The sequence below is a fragment of the Fusarium redolens genome, assembly GCF_020744475.1.
Source record: "Fusarium redolens strain MPI-CAGE-AT-0023 chromosome Unknown BKA55scaffold_3, whole genome shotgun sequence".
NCBI classification, from domain to species: Eukaryota; Fungi; Ascomycota; class Sordariomycetes; order Hypocreales; family Nectriaceae; genus Fusarium; species Fusarium redolens.
The window spans coordinates 245,258-260,237 of NW_025763666.1; the positions used below are offsets into that span (position 1 = coordinate 245,258).

The following is a 14,980-nucleotide window of genomic DNA, read 5'->3' on the forward strand; positions in this document are numbered from 1 at the left end:
ATTCTAAATTGACCACCGAAAACCACAAAAATGGCCGATTCAACAACAGAACCTCAAGCTCCTGCCCCAGTATTCAAAAAGCGAGGCGCAAAGGGCAAAGCGAACCTACGAAAACGACCTGCGACGCCACCACCCGCCGATAGTGATGATAGCGACTACTCATCATCAGAAGACGAGTCTGGACAGCGCGTCAAGCGGCGCAAGAAGACCGCCACCGTCACAGCATCTTCTAAAGACTTAGCAACAGGGAAGAAGGATCTTTCAGCGACGGTTTATACGGCAGACCGCAATGTTCCCATTACAAGTACCAATGACGCGACAAAACACAGCAACTGGTACGATGAAGACTCTCAGGATGCGCTATCAGCAAAGAATCTCCTAGGTTCAACAAGAACTGCCGCAAAGGATTCACAGCCAGATGGAACATACAAAGGACTCGCAAATCAGACGACTTTCATCCAAAAGAACCCCGATGCGCCCAACAGAGCGAAGGGTCCCGTCAAGGCCTCCTCAAATGTTCGTACCATCACGATCATGGACTTCAAGCCAGATATCTGCAAAGATTACAAAAAGACCGGTCACTGTGGCTTTGGCGATTCGTGCATCTACTTACATGATAGAACGGACGTAAAGCAAGGCTGGCAGCTCGATAAAGAATGGGAGGAAGTCACCAAGGGGAAGAAGAACCTAGGGGGTACCATCATCGCGAGCGCCAACCGCGACAAGAAGGAAGAGAAGGCGGAAGATGAGGCAGAGATTGCTATGCTGGAGAAAATTCCTTTCGCATGCATCATCTGCGAGGGGCCTTATAGGGAACCTATTCAGACCAGGTGCGGACACTACTTTTGTGAGCCATGTGCTCTGAAGAGATATAGAAAGGATCCAACATGCGCGTCCTGTGGAGCTGGCACGAACGGCGTTTTCAACTCAGCGAAGAAGCTGAAGAAGCTATTAGAGAAAAAGAAAGAGCGTGAAGAGCAGAAGAAAAAGAAGGAAGAGGAAGAGGCTCAGGAGGAGCAATGAGCATTGGGCTTGTAGACGTGTATTTCTAAAATATTGTTATGAGAAAGAAAAGATACCACGATATTTCGAATAGAGCACTTGATCACTTTATACCAATTCATTGACCATGGCTAATTCTGCTTCTCTTGTCCTTGTGATCTAAGCACCAGACTTATTCTCATCTGCTCAGGAGACGTTCAAGGTATACACGTGAGCAGAGCCTCTGGAAGATGACGTGCATGCTGATAAGATAAGCCCAGCTCGTTACCCACATCAGTCAAGCTCAACAGGCTCTGAGTGGCTGTTCCCCACGTCACGGCCAATGAGGGGTCCAGGCATACACCTCCATGTGATCGCCTCACCAGTGAATATCTATTACTCAGGCACCTTGACACATTTGTCTTTATCAGTCATCCACCCTTTCTTTTCAGGCAGACGACGGAGAGACGACGAGATACTCTAAACCTTTTTATTCTTGCCTAACTCTTCACTTATTTCTATACTTGCGTCATCAAGCCTGTACAGAATCTCAACCCCGCATCCTTTGAACGATACAGCGTTTCAGTCTACTACGACAAGCTTATCTGTCCGACTTCTTGAACATCGAGAGACGTCACATCTATCGAACGAGCGAACCGACGCGGAGCCATCATGAATTACATATACTCCACTGTCAACACCCTACGGGATCGTTATACTCCCGTCTCCCACAAGTCAACCTTCCGCCAGACCGGTCAAATCACACCAGAAGAGTTCCTCGCTGCGGGCGACTACCTTGTGTACAAGTTCCCGACCTGGTCGTGGGGCGACGCCGACTCTCCTGAGCATCGAGTGAGCCATCTTCCTCCCGGGAAGCAGTTCCTCGTCACACGCAACGTTCCCTGCCACCGACGTCTAAACGACGACTTTGCAGGCGATGCGGGTCATGAGGAGGCACTTGTCAACGACGGCGAGGACTTCAAGGGAGCTACTGGTGACGATGAGGATGGCTGGTTGAGGACCGGTGGCCTGGCTAGTTCCCAGCCGCTCAAGGTCAAGGAGGTGAGGACGGTGGATGATTCCGGAAATGTCGGTGATCGAGAGGTTGTGGAGGATGATGATGAGATTCCTGACATGGAGGATGAAGACGATGATGAGGCTATCATCCGTGATTCTGGCGCCGATTCCAAAAACAGGTATGCAACATAGTTCGCGTCCCAAGAAGGTCTACTGACAGCATCTATCAGCGCTCACCGTACATACACCCTCTACATCATGTACTCCCCTTACTACCGAACACCCCGTCTGTATCTCTCAGGCTATCTTGCCAGCGGCCAGCCTCTCCCCCCTAACGACATGACAGAGGACATTGTCGGTGACTACAAGGACAAGACAGTCACACTTGAGGACTTCCCCTTCTTCGCGAACAACATCAAGATGGCCTCTGTGCATCCTTGTAAGCACGCCTCAGTCATGAAGACACTACTCGACCGTGCCGATGCCGCTCTCCGCCTACGTCGCGAGAAGCTTCGTGCCGGTAGCAGCCAGACACCCTCTGGTATGGAGGGCCTGGTGGACGAGATTGGAAAGTTGGATGTCAAGGGTGTCCAGGAGGCAGCGGACAAGGATGAGTGGGAGGAGGTCCAGGAGGCCGAGATCGATGATCAGGAGGTCGCTATCCGAGTGGATCAGTACCTAGTTGTCTTCCTCAAGGTATGTTTATCCTTTTTTTCGTGGAATTGTTCTCCATTTCCTAACCTTATTTCTAGTTCATGGCCAGTGTGACACCTGGTATCGAGCACGATTTCACCATGGGTGTCTAATCGGATGAAACAATGACTGAGATTAGACGTGTGAGCAAGAGATACAGATGGACATGAACGTATGGATTGGGAATAACTATATCAGGAGAATAGGCGTTGACGGTGTTCGATTGATAAGATCTTCTATGGTAGTGACTGTATTCAGACAGTGTAGATTCTTTCACTTCCAGCATGAATACATGGAACGGTGTCTACGGTATGCATACTTACTTGAATGTGTCAGCCTGATGACCATCACCCATTCAATCTTTTGATGACGTACAACTTGATTCGCGGTGTTGCGTATGTCGTGGCTCAAAGAAGATAGAAATGTTAGTCAAGGCATTCAACAAAAGGGACCGTCAGGGAACATCGTGGAAACAAGTCACATAACAGATACCGCACTGATGAAAGAGAATCCCTTATTGCCCACAGGCCATTTCCTTAATATCTACTGATATATATATCCTCAACTCCCTTTGTTACGACCCACACCTTTGTGTTCTTCCACGAAAACCAGCAGATGAAGTCTTGCTCCAGACAACTCCCATTTAACCATTTTCGCCCAACAAGTCCTCGATCCGATTCCGACACCGACTTCCTATCATTCAGAGGGTATTCAAACACAGACCTCCACCAATGCTCCAACTTGCATAAAACAATTCCAGGTGAGCCTGCCTTCCTGTCATAAGCTCATAAACGCGTCACTGTTTACCGCTATTGCGACAATAATGTTGTAGAATCCGTGATCCCCAATAAAACAAAACGCAAAAGGTCTAATAACCAGTCCTCCTATACTCCTGTTCTATAAATGTGCATCCTTTTTTTTTATCCCTTGTCCCATAAAATCGCATGTGCGCTCGCTTGCCGTTGAACCTGATTGGAAACCCAACCCGAGGTGAAAAGACAGTTCGCAAATTTGACAGGCGTATAAATCGTGACGTGCGTTCAAGACCGCTCAATAGGCATTCAACGCGAAAACATTTCATCATCGTGAGTAAGACGTCAAGGGGATGCTTGAGAACGCTCCAAATCTTCCGGCGAAGACGGTGGAACCTGATTGCACGAGCTCGAGCTGGCTCGATGACTTGTGGCTCCTTGGATGCTGTCCTACATGGCACCAAAAGGGGCACCAAAGTTGGACGTGCTCTTCAACTTTAAAGGAACGTCAATTTCGATAGCCTTGCCACTGCCCTCGCCGTCACTATCATCGGCATCTCGCTGGGCGTCAGCAGATCCATCCCCACCGACTGGACGGGCCTGTTTAGGCACATGTGCGGGAGCGTTGGAGCCAGATGGACCAGCAATAGATCCCAACCCGTGACCTTGCATCACGGCCGGGAGAGCGTTTTGTCCTTGGCTTATAGGCTCCAGTGCTTCGTGCAATTTTTCAAAAAAGAGCTCATCTTTGGCTGGCATGTTTCTTAGCATGAGTGGCCCCTTGAGAGCTTTGTCACTGCCGCTAGGCTCCATCATGACATCTGGTGCGTTTAGGTCGAGCTCTTCTGTAACTGATATAAACGACACCTTAGAATCGCGCCTATCAGATTGCACTGGTATTGACAGAGTGTCCTTCTTCTCCTCTTCCGCGATCACAGCTGCATCCAGATTGATGACAGACTCAACGGTAGGCGTGGCGCCCTCACCAATGATGGAACCTGGGTCGGTCGGATTGACTTTAGGAAACAAAGACAGGGAATGATTGGGTGTATGGCCGGCATGCATTGTTAGCCGTCGAGACTCGACAGCAGAAAGAGCTTGCAACGTGTATTCCTTGGATGAGGCCCGGGCATTCGTGGGGCGTCGAGACTGCTCTGGGCTTCGAGTGGCAGGACCGGGAGGGGATGCTACAGGGGATGCTGGGTTTTCGGGAGGAGATGCACCGCCGGCGAATGTGGGCTTCTGGACCGCAGTAGCCTTGAGTGGGATACCTTCCAACTTAGGGTCGATTTCCTGAACATCAATGACTGGAACAGGAGTGGCTACGTCCTCTGTAGGGGACGATAGGAAGTCCTTGGCCACTGGGTTCTGTGTCTGCATCCTAGGGTCGAGAGGGACAAAAGGTGATGATTCGGGCTGTGTTGTGGGAGATACTCGAGCGCTGCTTGACTGGAAATAGTGAGGTCGACGGGATGCACCATCAAGACCAGGTGGGAGAGATGACGCATCAGACATGGAAAGACCGGCTGGAATGGTTGGATTTTGTCCCCTTGACGCGAGTCGTCCTGGTGGAGCTTGGAAGTAGGAACTGTCCATCGAGCCCTCACCGCTTCCGCCACGCTGACTCGCGAGAGGCGATACCACGCCCGTAACCTGGATGCTCTGCGCTGTTACAGCCTTGAGTGCACTGTTCTCTCCTTCAAGTCGATAAACGCGTTCCTTGAGTTCTTCAATTTCTCGGGCCATGCCCTCTTTCTCGGCCTCCCAGCTATCCCGGACCTCATCCATGATGATCCGCTCTTCTTGATAGACTTCTTCAGCTCGTCGTCGATTAGCTTCAAGATGGTTCCGCTCCGCTTCCCAGGCTTCACGGATCAATTGGTTCTGCTGCACAAGGCGTTGAACCACGTGCACTGATGATTGAGAGGCAGCCACTGCGTCTGCCGAGACAGATCTTGAGAGGGATGCACCAACGAGCCCGGAAGACGAGGAAACGTTGGGTAGAGGAGCTGTAGATGATGCCGGAAAGCGAAATTCTGGGACGGGAGGCGGACCTCCGTGAGTGGGAGATACAGTCGTAGGACGGGCGTCGAATGTGTCGAAAGATTCAGTCTGTTGCGGAAATGGTCGATAACTCGGCGGAACAGATTGAGCTGCCCTTAAAGACTCTAGTGAGAGAGGAGATGAATCTTTGTGCTGAAGTGGCAAGGTGCTCGCGGGTGGAATTCGGCCGCGTTGAAATTGACTCTGGCTATAATCTTGGTTTTGCGGTTGACATGGGTTGAGATAGTGTTGTGGATATTGATGACGAAGGGTTCCAGCTCGAGGATACGAGTTAGGCGGAGACGGAATACTGGACGTGTTGCGATAAGGGAGATGGTTATTCAGGGAAAGAACAACATCAGAGTCGTAGGCGCCCGATGGCAGAAAAGCCTCGGGCGTGAACCTCGCAGCCATGATCATGGAAGGCGTGCAGAAGGTCTGTCACTGCGGAGCGTGGAATAAATCGGAGGAGTAGTGTGGGATCGATTTTTCGTTAGGAAGGCATAGGGTGTTTGAAGTTGTTCTAGTCGATTTCCTAAAACTTGGTACTGATGCAAGTCGTTCCTGGTCGTTAAAGTCGTCGAGATGAAATGAATTCGAATTTGGGAAAAAGTCGAGGAAGGCGAAGTGAGAGGAATTGGCTTATGTTATGATTGTCTCTTTCCTTTTACTGACTTGAGAGGGAAGGTGAGACCAAATCCGAGACCTAATTCAAGGGATGTTGAGCGAGTTCGAGATCTAGGTATGACGCAAATGGGACCCGCCAAGCGCAAGGCACAGGACCCTTTATCTTGAAGAAGGTCGGCTACGTATTGTTTGCGCTGACGATGATAAGCTCAGGTAGCGCAAAAAGGCGTGTTGTTAGATAATATCGAAATCGACATAAAATAGAAATTGGAGAGGGGAGCAATAAATTTGGAGGTGGAGAGATGGCAAGATCATATGGGATATGGGAATGAGTCAAAACGAGGTAAGAGCAAATTAGAGAAAAGACGGTGACATTGATGATTCGTTCCTGCGCCAAAGCCAAGTTCGGGTCGGTACCTGCCACCCCCAAAAGTATCCGTTCTTGCTGCCCGGGAAGGGGGGAAGGAGGTGCGCGTGCCGCGAAAAGACCAGGGAAGGTGTGGGGAGGGTCGCCTTGCCGGTAATAAGTTGCTCTCTAGTGGATGTGGTAACAGACCACCCTTGGGCCCAATGGGTCGTGGCGGCGCCTGGCAGCTCGCCTTACAGCGTCGGGCCCCTTGTAGCGCAGCGCATTGAACTTCTGAAGCACCTGGTGTGACCCCCTGTAATGGATATCCAATTTGGCTGAATTGGATGCTGAATGTTGTCCTTCCCTCCTCCGTGAGCTGGAATGGCTGGAAATGGAATCGGTGACTTGCCGAGACGGGAGTATATTTCCCCAAATGGGCCGTGTCTTGCAGTCATATTTCGGTCTTACACAGAACAAGCCATGATTCGGCGGTAGACGACTTCTTAGCTGCGTTCCGTTGACTAGATTGCAGCTCGTGGCGATATTACCACTGTATTGCTGCTGATATGGTTTTACAAGCATTCCACTATCTCAGCCGACGAAAGTCGCCTGTTACTATTTGAATTGCTTCTGTTGTTAGCAAGGGACGGGGCATTGCGGCAGAGACCGGACTGGCGGGAAGACCAACAACGGGGACACGGACGGTACGATCAACAAACATTTGTTAAAGTTAACAAAGAATCTACATCAATTTGATATCATAGATGGAGTCACTAAACTATCTCAGTAGTACAAGACTCTTGATACACTTTCTTGTTTCTAGCAGACTTCGGCGGTCTCTCTGCGGCCATCCCTCGGAGATTCATGCTAGACGCTCCTCTCGGCTGATGTGCGAGACAGACAGGGGCAGGGGATTCACAGCATGGGGTTGGCTGCCGATTCTACGCAGGCGGACAGAGTTCAGAAGACCCTTTGTACAGGGTTAGGTCGTTGAATCGATCCTTCGGCAGTGTTACAGCCATATAGCTGTTTCGTACCTATGGAGAAGCGATATTCGACATCCATAATATCGATACCTTATCACTGGAACCCATATGATTTCGAAAGACTCCAATTAGGTACCTACTGGAGCAAGACAAGGTTAATCCAATATCGGCTACAATCTTTGTTCCTCATCACAATTTCCTTGATACAACCTGGAGCCTTACGGAATTCCTCAGGATATGTTTGACATCCCTCAAAGCTGTGCCTGGCTGTCAGTTGTCGAATTATCAAGCTTGTCAAGGTCGCATCCTGGCCTCAGATCATCATCGATATTGGCCACTTGATCTACATGATTGGCAGTCATCAGACACCAGACCACACGGAACGCATCCAGTCTTCCACTGCAAGGGCAACCTCCACTGCGGTTCGGCCCCTTCAACGTTCTAGCTTGGAGCTGGCTGATATCTAGAAGCTCTTGATTGGGTCTTGGGGTCAATCTTGGCCATCTTTCCAGCCCTCGCTCAGGCACATTCTCGACTCTCTACAACTCAAATCAATAGCTCTCCTACTGACATAGGTGATGATCTAGACGGTGTACCTTGTGGCAAATCGATGTTTCTTTTTACTTGCCTGTTGCTCTATCTTAACAGGTATGTATGCATTTGATTAGGCATTGACAGCTAACTCATGTTTTGGTCAATACTAACCAAAATACGGTACGCGACCCCAAAAAATGACTTGTTCCTTTCTCCACATTGGAGCCGAGCTTACGGATACTGTACATTGTACAACGCATCATACAGTACAGGCACACCTCACACCGCGCAATATATCTCAAGGAGTCATACATAGGAGATAGGTGAAGGTGAGGTTTGCTGGCAACGCATTGCAGCCCAGCCAAGCCCTAGTCTCGTCTCATCCAGGTCAGCCCCTCCCCGTCTCCTTTTTTCACATTTTGCTCCGGTCGTTTTTATCAGAGTCAGCGATGCCATGTGGCTGGCTGTCTTTGGACTTCGGGAATGTGGAGGCGCCGCGTAAACCAACCAACCCATCCAAGCAAGGTTGAGCTGGCCAAGTTGGTCCCTGATCTAGATCGCTAAGCTTCGCTCTCGATCTCGGTCTGCTTCACATGTCAGTGATTGTCTGACCTGGACCTGTACCTGAGATCTATTTGTGGATAGTGCACAGATTAATGTTGGGGAACTCTATCCGTAGCTGTTCTAGACATGTGATTCTTTCACCTTGGCTGGAGAGGCTCTGATGCATGCTATTCACGGTACAGATAGCAGCTTGATGATCAGCGGCCGCTATCGTGAACTATTCGGTCCCTTACTGTTGACAGGGGTCTCTCTCGAAGCCCTTCGAACCTGGCTTTCCTGCCCAGCTGCTGATAGTCCCGGAGGACCCGGGTTAGATCTCAACAAGGGTTCTGTGACGATATAGGCACATGTTATGCTACTATCGCATGTGCATGATTCACTTCCATCGAGTCAGTGTTGGCGTCTTCGTATCTGTAAATAAATTGTTTGAGACAAGAAGCGCCCGTCGTTTTTGTCTAAGAATGGGACTGACCAAAAACCTTCAATCGGCCACGCCAGGTTCAGACGAATCACAAGTGGGGCCGTGATGCGGTAAACCGCTCCGTCGGAATCATGGCTCCATGACCGCGATAGATATATGGACTGACATCGATGTCCACGGTCAATATGCTCCGGCATTGAAATAAGAGTCGTGAAAGCCAAGTAATATAGGGTATGAGTCGAAACATGAAACTAATATGTGAGTCTGAATTTGAATCGTGATTGTTTGTCGAATGGGAGGACTATTAACGTCTGTCGACTCTGGATATGACAAGCAACGTTTGATGACCCTCTAAAATCATTGCAATAACTACCATACAAAAAGAGACCACTGTAAATCACAGCTTGATTTAAGTGATCCAGGTTAAACGATGAATGATCGTCAATATCATATATGAAAAAAATAATTGAACCTGCAGGGTAGTTAACTGCATCCCATGATCTTGCACCATCCAACTCAACACTGTCCAAACGCCTCGCAATGCATATACAAAACCACAATACCACCTCGTAATTAACACATAATCACTTAAAAATCCTCCATCATCACCACTCCAATGACAGTTTCTCCACACTCTCCACCAACGACTGTATCACAGGTTGACTTGCATTGCGCTCTCCCCTCGTCTTGCTAACCTGCCTCATGCGTGTCCAAAACACAGGACAATCCTTGCTATCACACTGAACGTCCTCAATAGGTCCAAGGCCAGAACAGCTGCGACAGAGCGAGAGTACCTCCTGAAGGCGACGTTCTTCGGTTGTGAGCCGTGTCTGGAGTGTAAGGAGAGATGAAGGAATGTTCTTGCGGCAGGATGGACAAAGAGCACTGTCTTCCTGAGAGAACTTGGAGCCGCACACAAGACAGTGTGTGGATTTCATGTAGGATTCGAGAGTCGTCTTCTTCTTACCCAGTGTAGTTGCGTGGTAAATACGCTGCACCTTGGGCATCTCGTCGTACCACTGGCGTACGTTTGCACCCACAAGGTTGAAGATGCGCTCCAGAGGAGGAATCAAGTTCTTCGAGATATAGTATTCGGCATCGAGCTGCCAGTGAGGGTTGCTGAGAAGTTCCTCGGGCGCAACGCATCGGTCAATGAGTCGCGCTCCTGGAGCACCCGTGATAACAACATATGGGACTCTCTCACCATATTGCGGTTCTGCGCGAGCATCTTGAAGCATACGTCTGGTGCTGATGAGAGCTCCTGCAGGTGGTGCACCTTTGTCAGAGTATGTACCCAGACGCACTTCTTTGGCAAAGCAAAAGTCTTGTACTGAGACATTGTTGCGCATGATCTTCTGACATTGCTTCTGGAAGTAATCCTTGACTTGACTGAGATCTGCAGTCTCGAACAGTAGACGAAGTGCCTTTTCCTCGATCTTTTGCTCCGCTGGAGTACCGTCACGACGGACAGTCTCAATTCCCTTGGCATCGAATTCGGGCTTCACCTGATCTTTGCTCTCGTATTTGTAACCGACATAGCGTTTCTTGGCGAGGAGAACGCAGGGATGATAGACTTTCTCAAATTTGAGTTTGATGGGTCGAGGGTTCATTTCGGTAATTGCCTTGGAAATCTCATTACCAATATCGAAAGCCTCGTCCTTTGTTCGGCCCTTCAGATAAATGAATAGACTGTCAGTATCGCCATAGACGACTTCGGCGCCCCATTTCTCAACCGAGTGGATATAAGCAATCGCTCGTTCAAGAGTTTCTCTGCCGGTTTGTACAATGCTGTCTGCAATCTCGGAGCATGGCATACGACCAGAGAATGATGCTGAAGTGTAACCATAGGTGACGTTGGCGAGCAGTTTAAGAGCAAGCTGTCTGTTGTTCAGAAGTTGTTGGAGAGTTTTATCATCCTTGTCTTGCTTCATGCCACTCTTCACCATGACTCGAGTTTCCAGTATCTCAGTCAACATCTTGGCGAGTAGTGACTTGCGGATTTCTGTCTTTGCATACATCATACCATTGGGAGCAATGTTGATGTAGTCCTCCAGTAGGGCAAGAAGACCCTGCTGGCGCTTATACTCAGTAAAACCCATCTTGTTCATGCCCCTCCAATTGGTTACTCGTCCCAAGAAGGTCGAGTAGCAGTAGTTGTAAGCAATCATGACACTCGGGTATAAACTCTGGAAGTCAAGAACCAGAAGAGGACTATTATAGAAAGCGCTCTGTGGCTCCATGACAAGTGGTAGACACTCTAGAGCGTTCTGACCACCAACTTGTTTGCGGTTTGGTGAAACAAGTAGGAAGTTCTCTGGTTTGGCAATTCTGAACATGATCGACTCTACCTTGAACTGCGATCCTCGTGAAAAGACTGAGAAGAAGTCCACGCCCAGAAGCCGTGCCTGCTCGCTGGTTCTCGAAACCAGTTCGTTGGCGTCCAGAATCTCGATATCGATCTTTGTGCGGTTCTGGTAGTATCTCAACATCCTGTTGAGCTCTCTATGCTTGCCGCTCTTATACCAACTTGTCAAGGATTTCCAAGAATAATGAGGTATTCTTCGGTTGAGTAGGTGCCAGACGACATTCTCCATGGTGTATTGGAGAAGGTTGAGTTCTCCTCGCATTGCCCTCCAGACATTTACCATGTGTCGACCGGTAACCCGGATAGTTGATGTGGTATTGAAACCCCAACGATCGTTCTCTTTGCCAAACCTGCCGTGCGATTCTGTCTTCATGCGAGAAAACTCATCACAAAGGTTGTAATCGTACTTGAGTCGTGCTCTCTCAATCAAGTAACCCCAGGAACTGCCATGGACTTCGTAACCGGTAAGGATATCGGGATCATGGTTCCTTACGATTTCGACCATTCGAACCATGAGATCCAGTTCAGAATTTTCTTCAATGACTTCGGCATTTGTCTGTCGCTGGATACGCCGAGTAAAGTCGGCGTCATTAGACAACAGCAGGATTCCTGTAAGGAAACCAGCTGAATCTTGACTCCCAGAAGTATTTCCATCAGACTTGATCGCCCAGAACACGCACTGGACTTCATCTTCCTCAGGATTCGGCACGAACTTCCCTCTGGTATTCACATGAACCTCCAAGCTCATGGTGCTCATGTATTGAACCTCATGCTGCACGCTGGTCGATTTCTTGCCTGGGGTGTACTTGAATCCGTGCTTGTTCTTTGGCGTGGGCCCATCGATCTGAGATTGATATTGCCTGGGAGTCGATGGCACTTTGGACCCTTCTGTTGAGTTTGCTCTGCGTTCCTTTTCTGCCCACCACTCCTCGACTTCTTTATATGTGGGCGGTGGATTCGCAAGCTCCCAGCTTCTCAACGAGCACTTCTTCCTCTGTCGCTCATACCGAAGTTCTGCGGTGGTCTTGTCAAAAGTCTCATATTTGAGCCCGTAGTTGGCTGGAGATGTCCCTGTTGGGTCAAATTCAGGTAGAAAAGGCAGTGTGTTGCTTTCCAGTCGAAACTCCTTCCCAGCATATTCTCGCATCCGCCCAGGGACATCCTTCTCCTTACTGTAATAAGCATCTTGATAGATCACATCAGGAAGCATATATTCTTTCAAGGAAGAAGCCACAGCGGCCGCAGAAGGGGGTAGAGAAGAAACCAAGTGTACTTGCGGACTGGCAAATCTACCCATGGCTCGCTGGATTTTCGATTCACGACTATCATCGTCTTCGTGTCCTCCGGACGATTTTATGGAGGATGACAAAGTCATTTGAGACAATTCTGCCTCAGCAGGGAGAAAATTGCTGGGGTCAAACGAAACATGTTTTGTGTGACGCTCGTCATCGGTCTGTTGAGAAGCAGACTTCTGGCTCATCTGACTGAGGCGGAGTTTGGTGTTCGGATCATTCTGATCTTTGACGGTAGGAAAATTCAGCTTTTGGTTGGAGCCAGAAATGCCTTTCAATACAGAACCGGTATTTTTGTTGAGCGATGAAGGACCTTTAAGAATAGAAGCTCCTCTGAAGGAGGGGGCGAGATTCTTGTTAGCGTCCGTTGAGGGAACAGGAACCAAGTCCATTTCATCTTCGTCAATCACAGACTGTTCATTAAGTCTAAACCTTTTGTTGGACGCCTGGGATGATAGAGGTTCGTCCAGCAGTCGCTTGAGCTGGGTCGAATTCGACGAGGTAAATGTTGGTGCTTTCTCCGTCCGTCCAATAAATCCTTCGTTCTCAGCATAATCGAGCAACTCTTGATTCACTGGGATGTCAGGAAGTTGGCCAGTTACCAGGCCACTTTGACAGACCCCAAGGGTCGACCTCCAAAATGTCTTTTTATCAAATCCTTCGGGGCCGATGTTGAGAGCTGCTGCTAGCTCAAGATCTTCTTCTGGTAGTTGGTCTGTTGGTCCGCGAGAGCCTTTTGCGGCAGCCTTCTCTATTGCTACAAGCGCCGCAATGGCCTCTTCATCGGAATCTTCAGGATAGAAGTCATTGTGCGCTTCTCCAGCCTGGCGTACTTTACCCTCATCAACGACAATACTGCTTCTCAGATCTTGTTCCGCCTCCACACCCAAGGGCAATCCCAAAGCTGGTGCAAGTTTCGATGGGAAGAGGTCTTCAACTGATTCCAATGTAGTATTGACATGCTCTTCGTATGGATGCGGCTTCGCAAACGTCTCAAAGGTAAGCTCTTCGGAGTCGGCACTAAGCTTTTCTTCAGAGATGAGATTCCGAATCTCAGTCCTGTATTCTTCCTCGTGAAGCCAACCTTGCGGTTGAGAGTCGCGAGCGTTGGCTGACATTGATACAAGGACTTCTGGAGGAAATGGGCTGCTGCCCTCAGACGGATCTTGCATCTTGCGTTTGCGTCTCTTCGTCTCATCTTTCCACAGTCCAGCCATGCTGTAGACAAGCTTCATGCCCCCAGGAAGCGGATTGGTTCTTTCCGTAAAGTCATGATGAAGAGGCCTTTCCTTGACCTTGTATCGGTTGATAATATCCTGTACGCATATATCCACTTCTATCGAGCAGTGGCTACTTCGAGGAAGCGTAGTTTCATCGGTAATGTGATCTCCGGAAATTGATTGACTGTGCCATTTGTGCAACGAATTCGATCCCTGTTCATATTCTGGGACTGGGGATCGAAACCGAGTAACAGATGCATCCAGATAATCACATCCATATAAGTTGAAATCTGTCATGAATTGAAGAAGGTACTGAAGGTGTGCTTCGTATGGCTGAAACTTGTTCTTCATAATCACTCCTTGCTGGAGAAGATCCGCCAATCTTGTCATGACAATAGGATTAAACATGTAAATCTTCAAGAAGAAGCGATATCCCACGTGAAAGCCATAGAAGGGGACACCCTTGGCAAGCGTGATCCTTGCTACGAACCTTGCATTGTCACCTTTCTGATCTCGTCGGTAGCTGACTGCTAACGCGTGATCTATGGACAGATGAAAGCGATATATATAAGCACCGACTAGATAATTTAGTATTGATAGGTTTTCACTAGTATACTCAACGAACCTTCATCAGGAGTTAAGCCTCCTTCATATTCCACGTACAAGTACGGGAATGCGCCGTGAATATGAGCGCATACTTTTTGTCCCGTTTCAGTAGATCCAAACACGCGAACAACAGGGACTCTGGGTCCCTTGGAAATCTGAGAGGGACGAATGTCGTTACGAAGCTGGGGGTCATATCGCGAGGGTGTCGCTTGATAGTGGTCGATACAGTTGAGTCTGACCCGGAACAAGTCCATATTCTGCGAAGTTTGAATCCATCAGGGGCTCAAAACTGTTTATTGAGGACAAAAGAGTCGAATATTGCTCAAAGAAGTGTTCTCAATAAGCTCAATTCACTCTGAAGGTCTTTGTGTAACCTCGACTGTTTGTGAGACGCGTTTTGCCATGGCTACCAACCTCTTGCAGACGCGCGCGATCACGTGCAGATAAGACCGCTTATCTAAACAACTTGCCGCTCTAGGCTCAGTGATCTGCGACTGAGGCATCACCCGTTTTGACTTCTGAACATTTGG

The 14,980-nt window shown here is 48.9% G+C and overlaps 4 protein-coding genes across 4 annotated transcripts; 2 read left to right on the plus strand and 2 right to left on the minus strand.

Annotated features, from left to right (window-relative positions):
• Window positions 1–30: 30 nt before the first annotated feature.
• On the plus strand, window positions 31–1,023 carry BKA55DRAFT_502997 (uncharacterized protein; the record flags this gene model as incomplete). The annotated part of the gene is made up of 1 exon (XM_046186969.1): window positions 31–1,023. One exon carries the CDS (start codon window positions 31–33, stop codon window positions 1,021–1,023), a length of 993 nt encoding a protein of 330 aa, XP_046053489.1.
• Window positions 1,024–1,322: 299 nt separating this feature from the next.
• BKA55DRAFT_556949 (autophagocytosis associated protein) lies at window positions 1,323–3,160 on the plus strand. Its single transcript, XM_046191746.1, has 3 exons — window positions 1,323–2,177; window positions 2,229–2,694; window positions 2,751–3,160. Exons 1-3 carry the CDS (start codon window positions 1,654–1,656, stop codon window positions 2,802–2,804), a joined length of 1,044 nt encoding a protein of 347 aa, XP_046053490.1. The 5' UTR covers window positions 1,323–1,653; the 3' UTR covers window positions 2,805–3,160.
• A 733-nt stretch (window positions 3,161–3,893) lies between these two features.
• On the minus strand, window positions 3,894–5,900 carry BKA55DRAFT_501972 (uncharacterized protein; the record flags this gene model as incomplete). Its single annotated transcript, XM_046186880.1, has 1 exon — window positions 3,894–5,900. The coding sequence occupies one exon, from the start codon at window positions 5,898–5,900 to the stop codon at window positions 3,894–3,896; it is 2,007 nt and encodes a 668-aa protein (XP_046053491.1).
• Window positions 5,901–9,572: 3,672 nt separating this feature from the next.
• On the minus strand, window positions 9,573–14,704 carry BKA55DRAFT_502099 (uncharacterized protein; the record flags this gene model as incomplete). Its single annotated transcript, XM_046186897.1, has 2 exons — window positions 9,573–14,422; window positions 14,470–14,704. The coding sequence occupies 2 exons, from the start codon at window positions 14,702–14,704 to the stop codon at window positions 9,573–9,575; spliced, it is 5,085 nt and encodes a 1,694-aa protein (XP_046053492.1).
• Between the last annotated feature and the right edge of the window lie 276 nt (window positions 14,705–14,980).

Bases quoted from the DNA above. Each gene is read 5' to 3' on its own strand.
- BKA55DRAFT_556949 (XM_046191746.1), top strand. From the start codon at position 1,654: ATGAATTACATATACTCCACTGTCAACACCCTACGGGATCGTTATACT. The intron at 2,178-2,228 runs GTATGCAACATA...AGCATCTATCAG, and splicing joins GGCGCCGATTCCAAAAACAG to CGCTCACCGTACATACACCC. The intron at 2,695-2,750 runs GTATGTTTATCC...CCTTATTTCTAG, and splicing joins ACCTAGTTGTCTTCCTCAAG to TTCATGGCCAGTGTGACACC.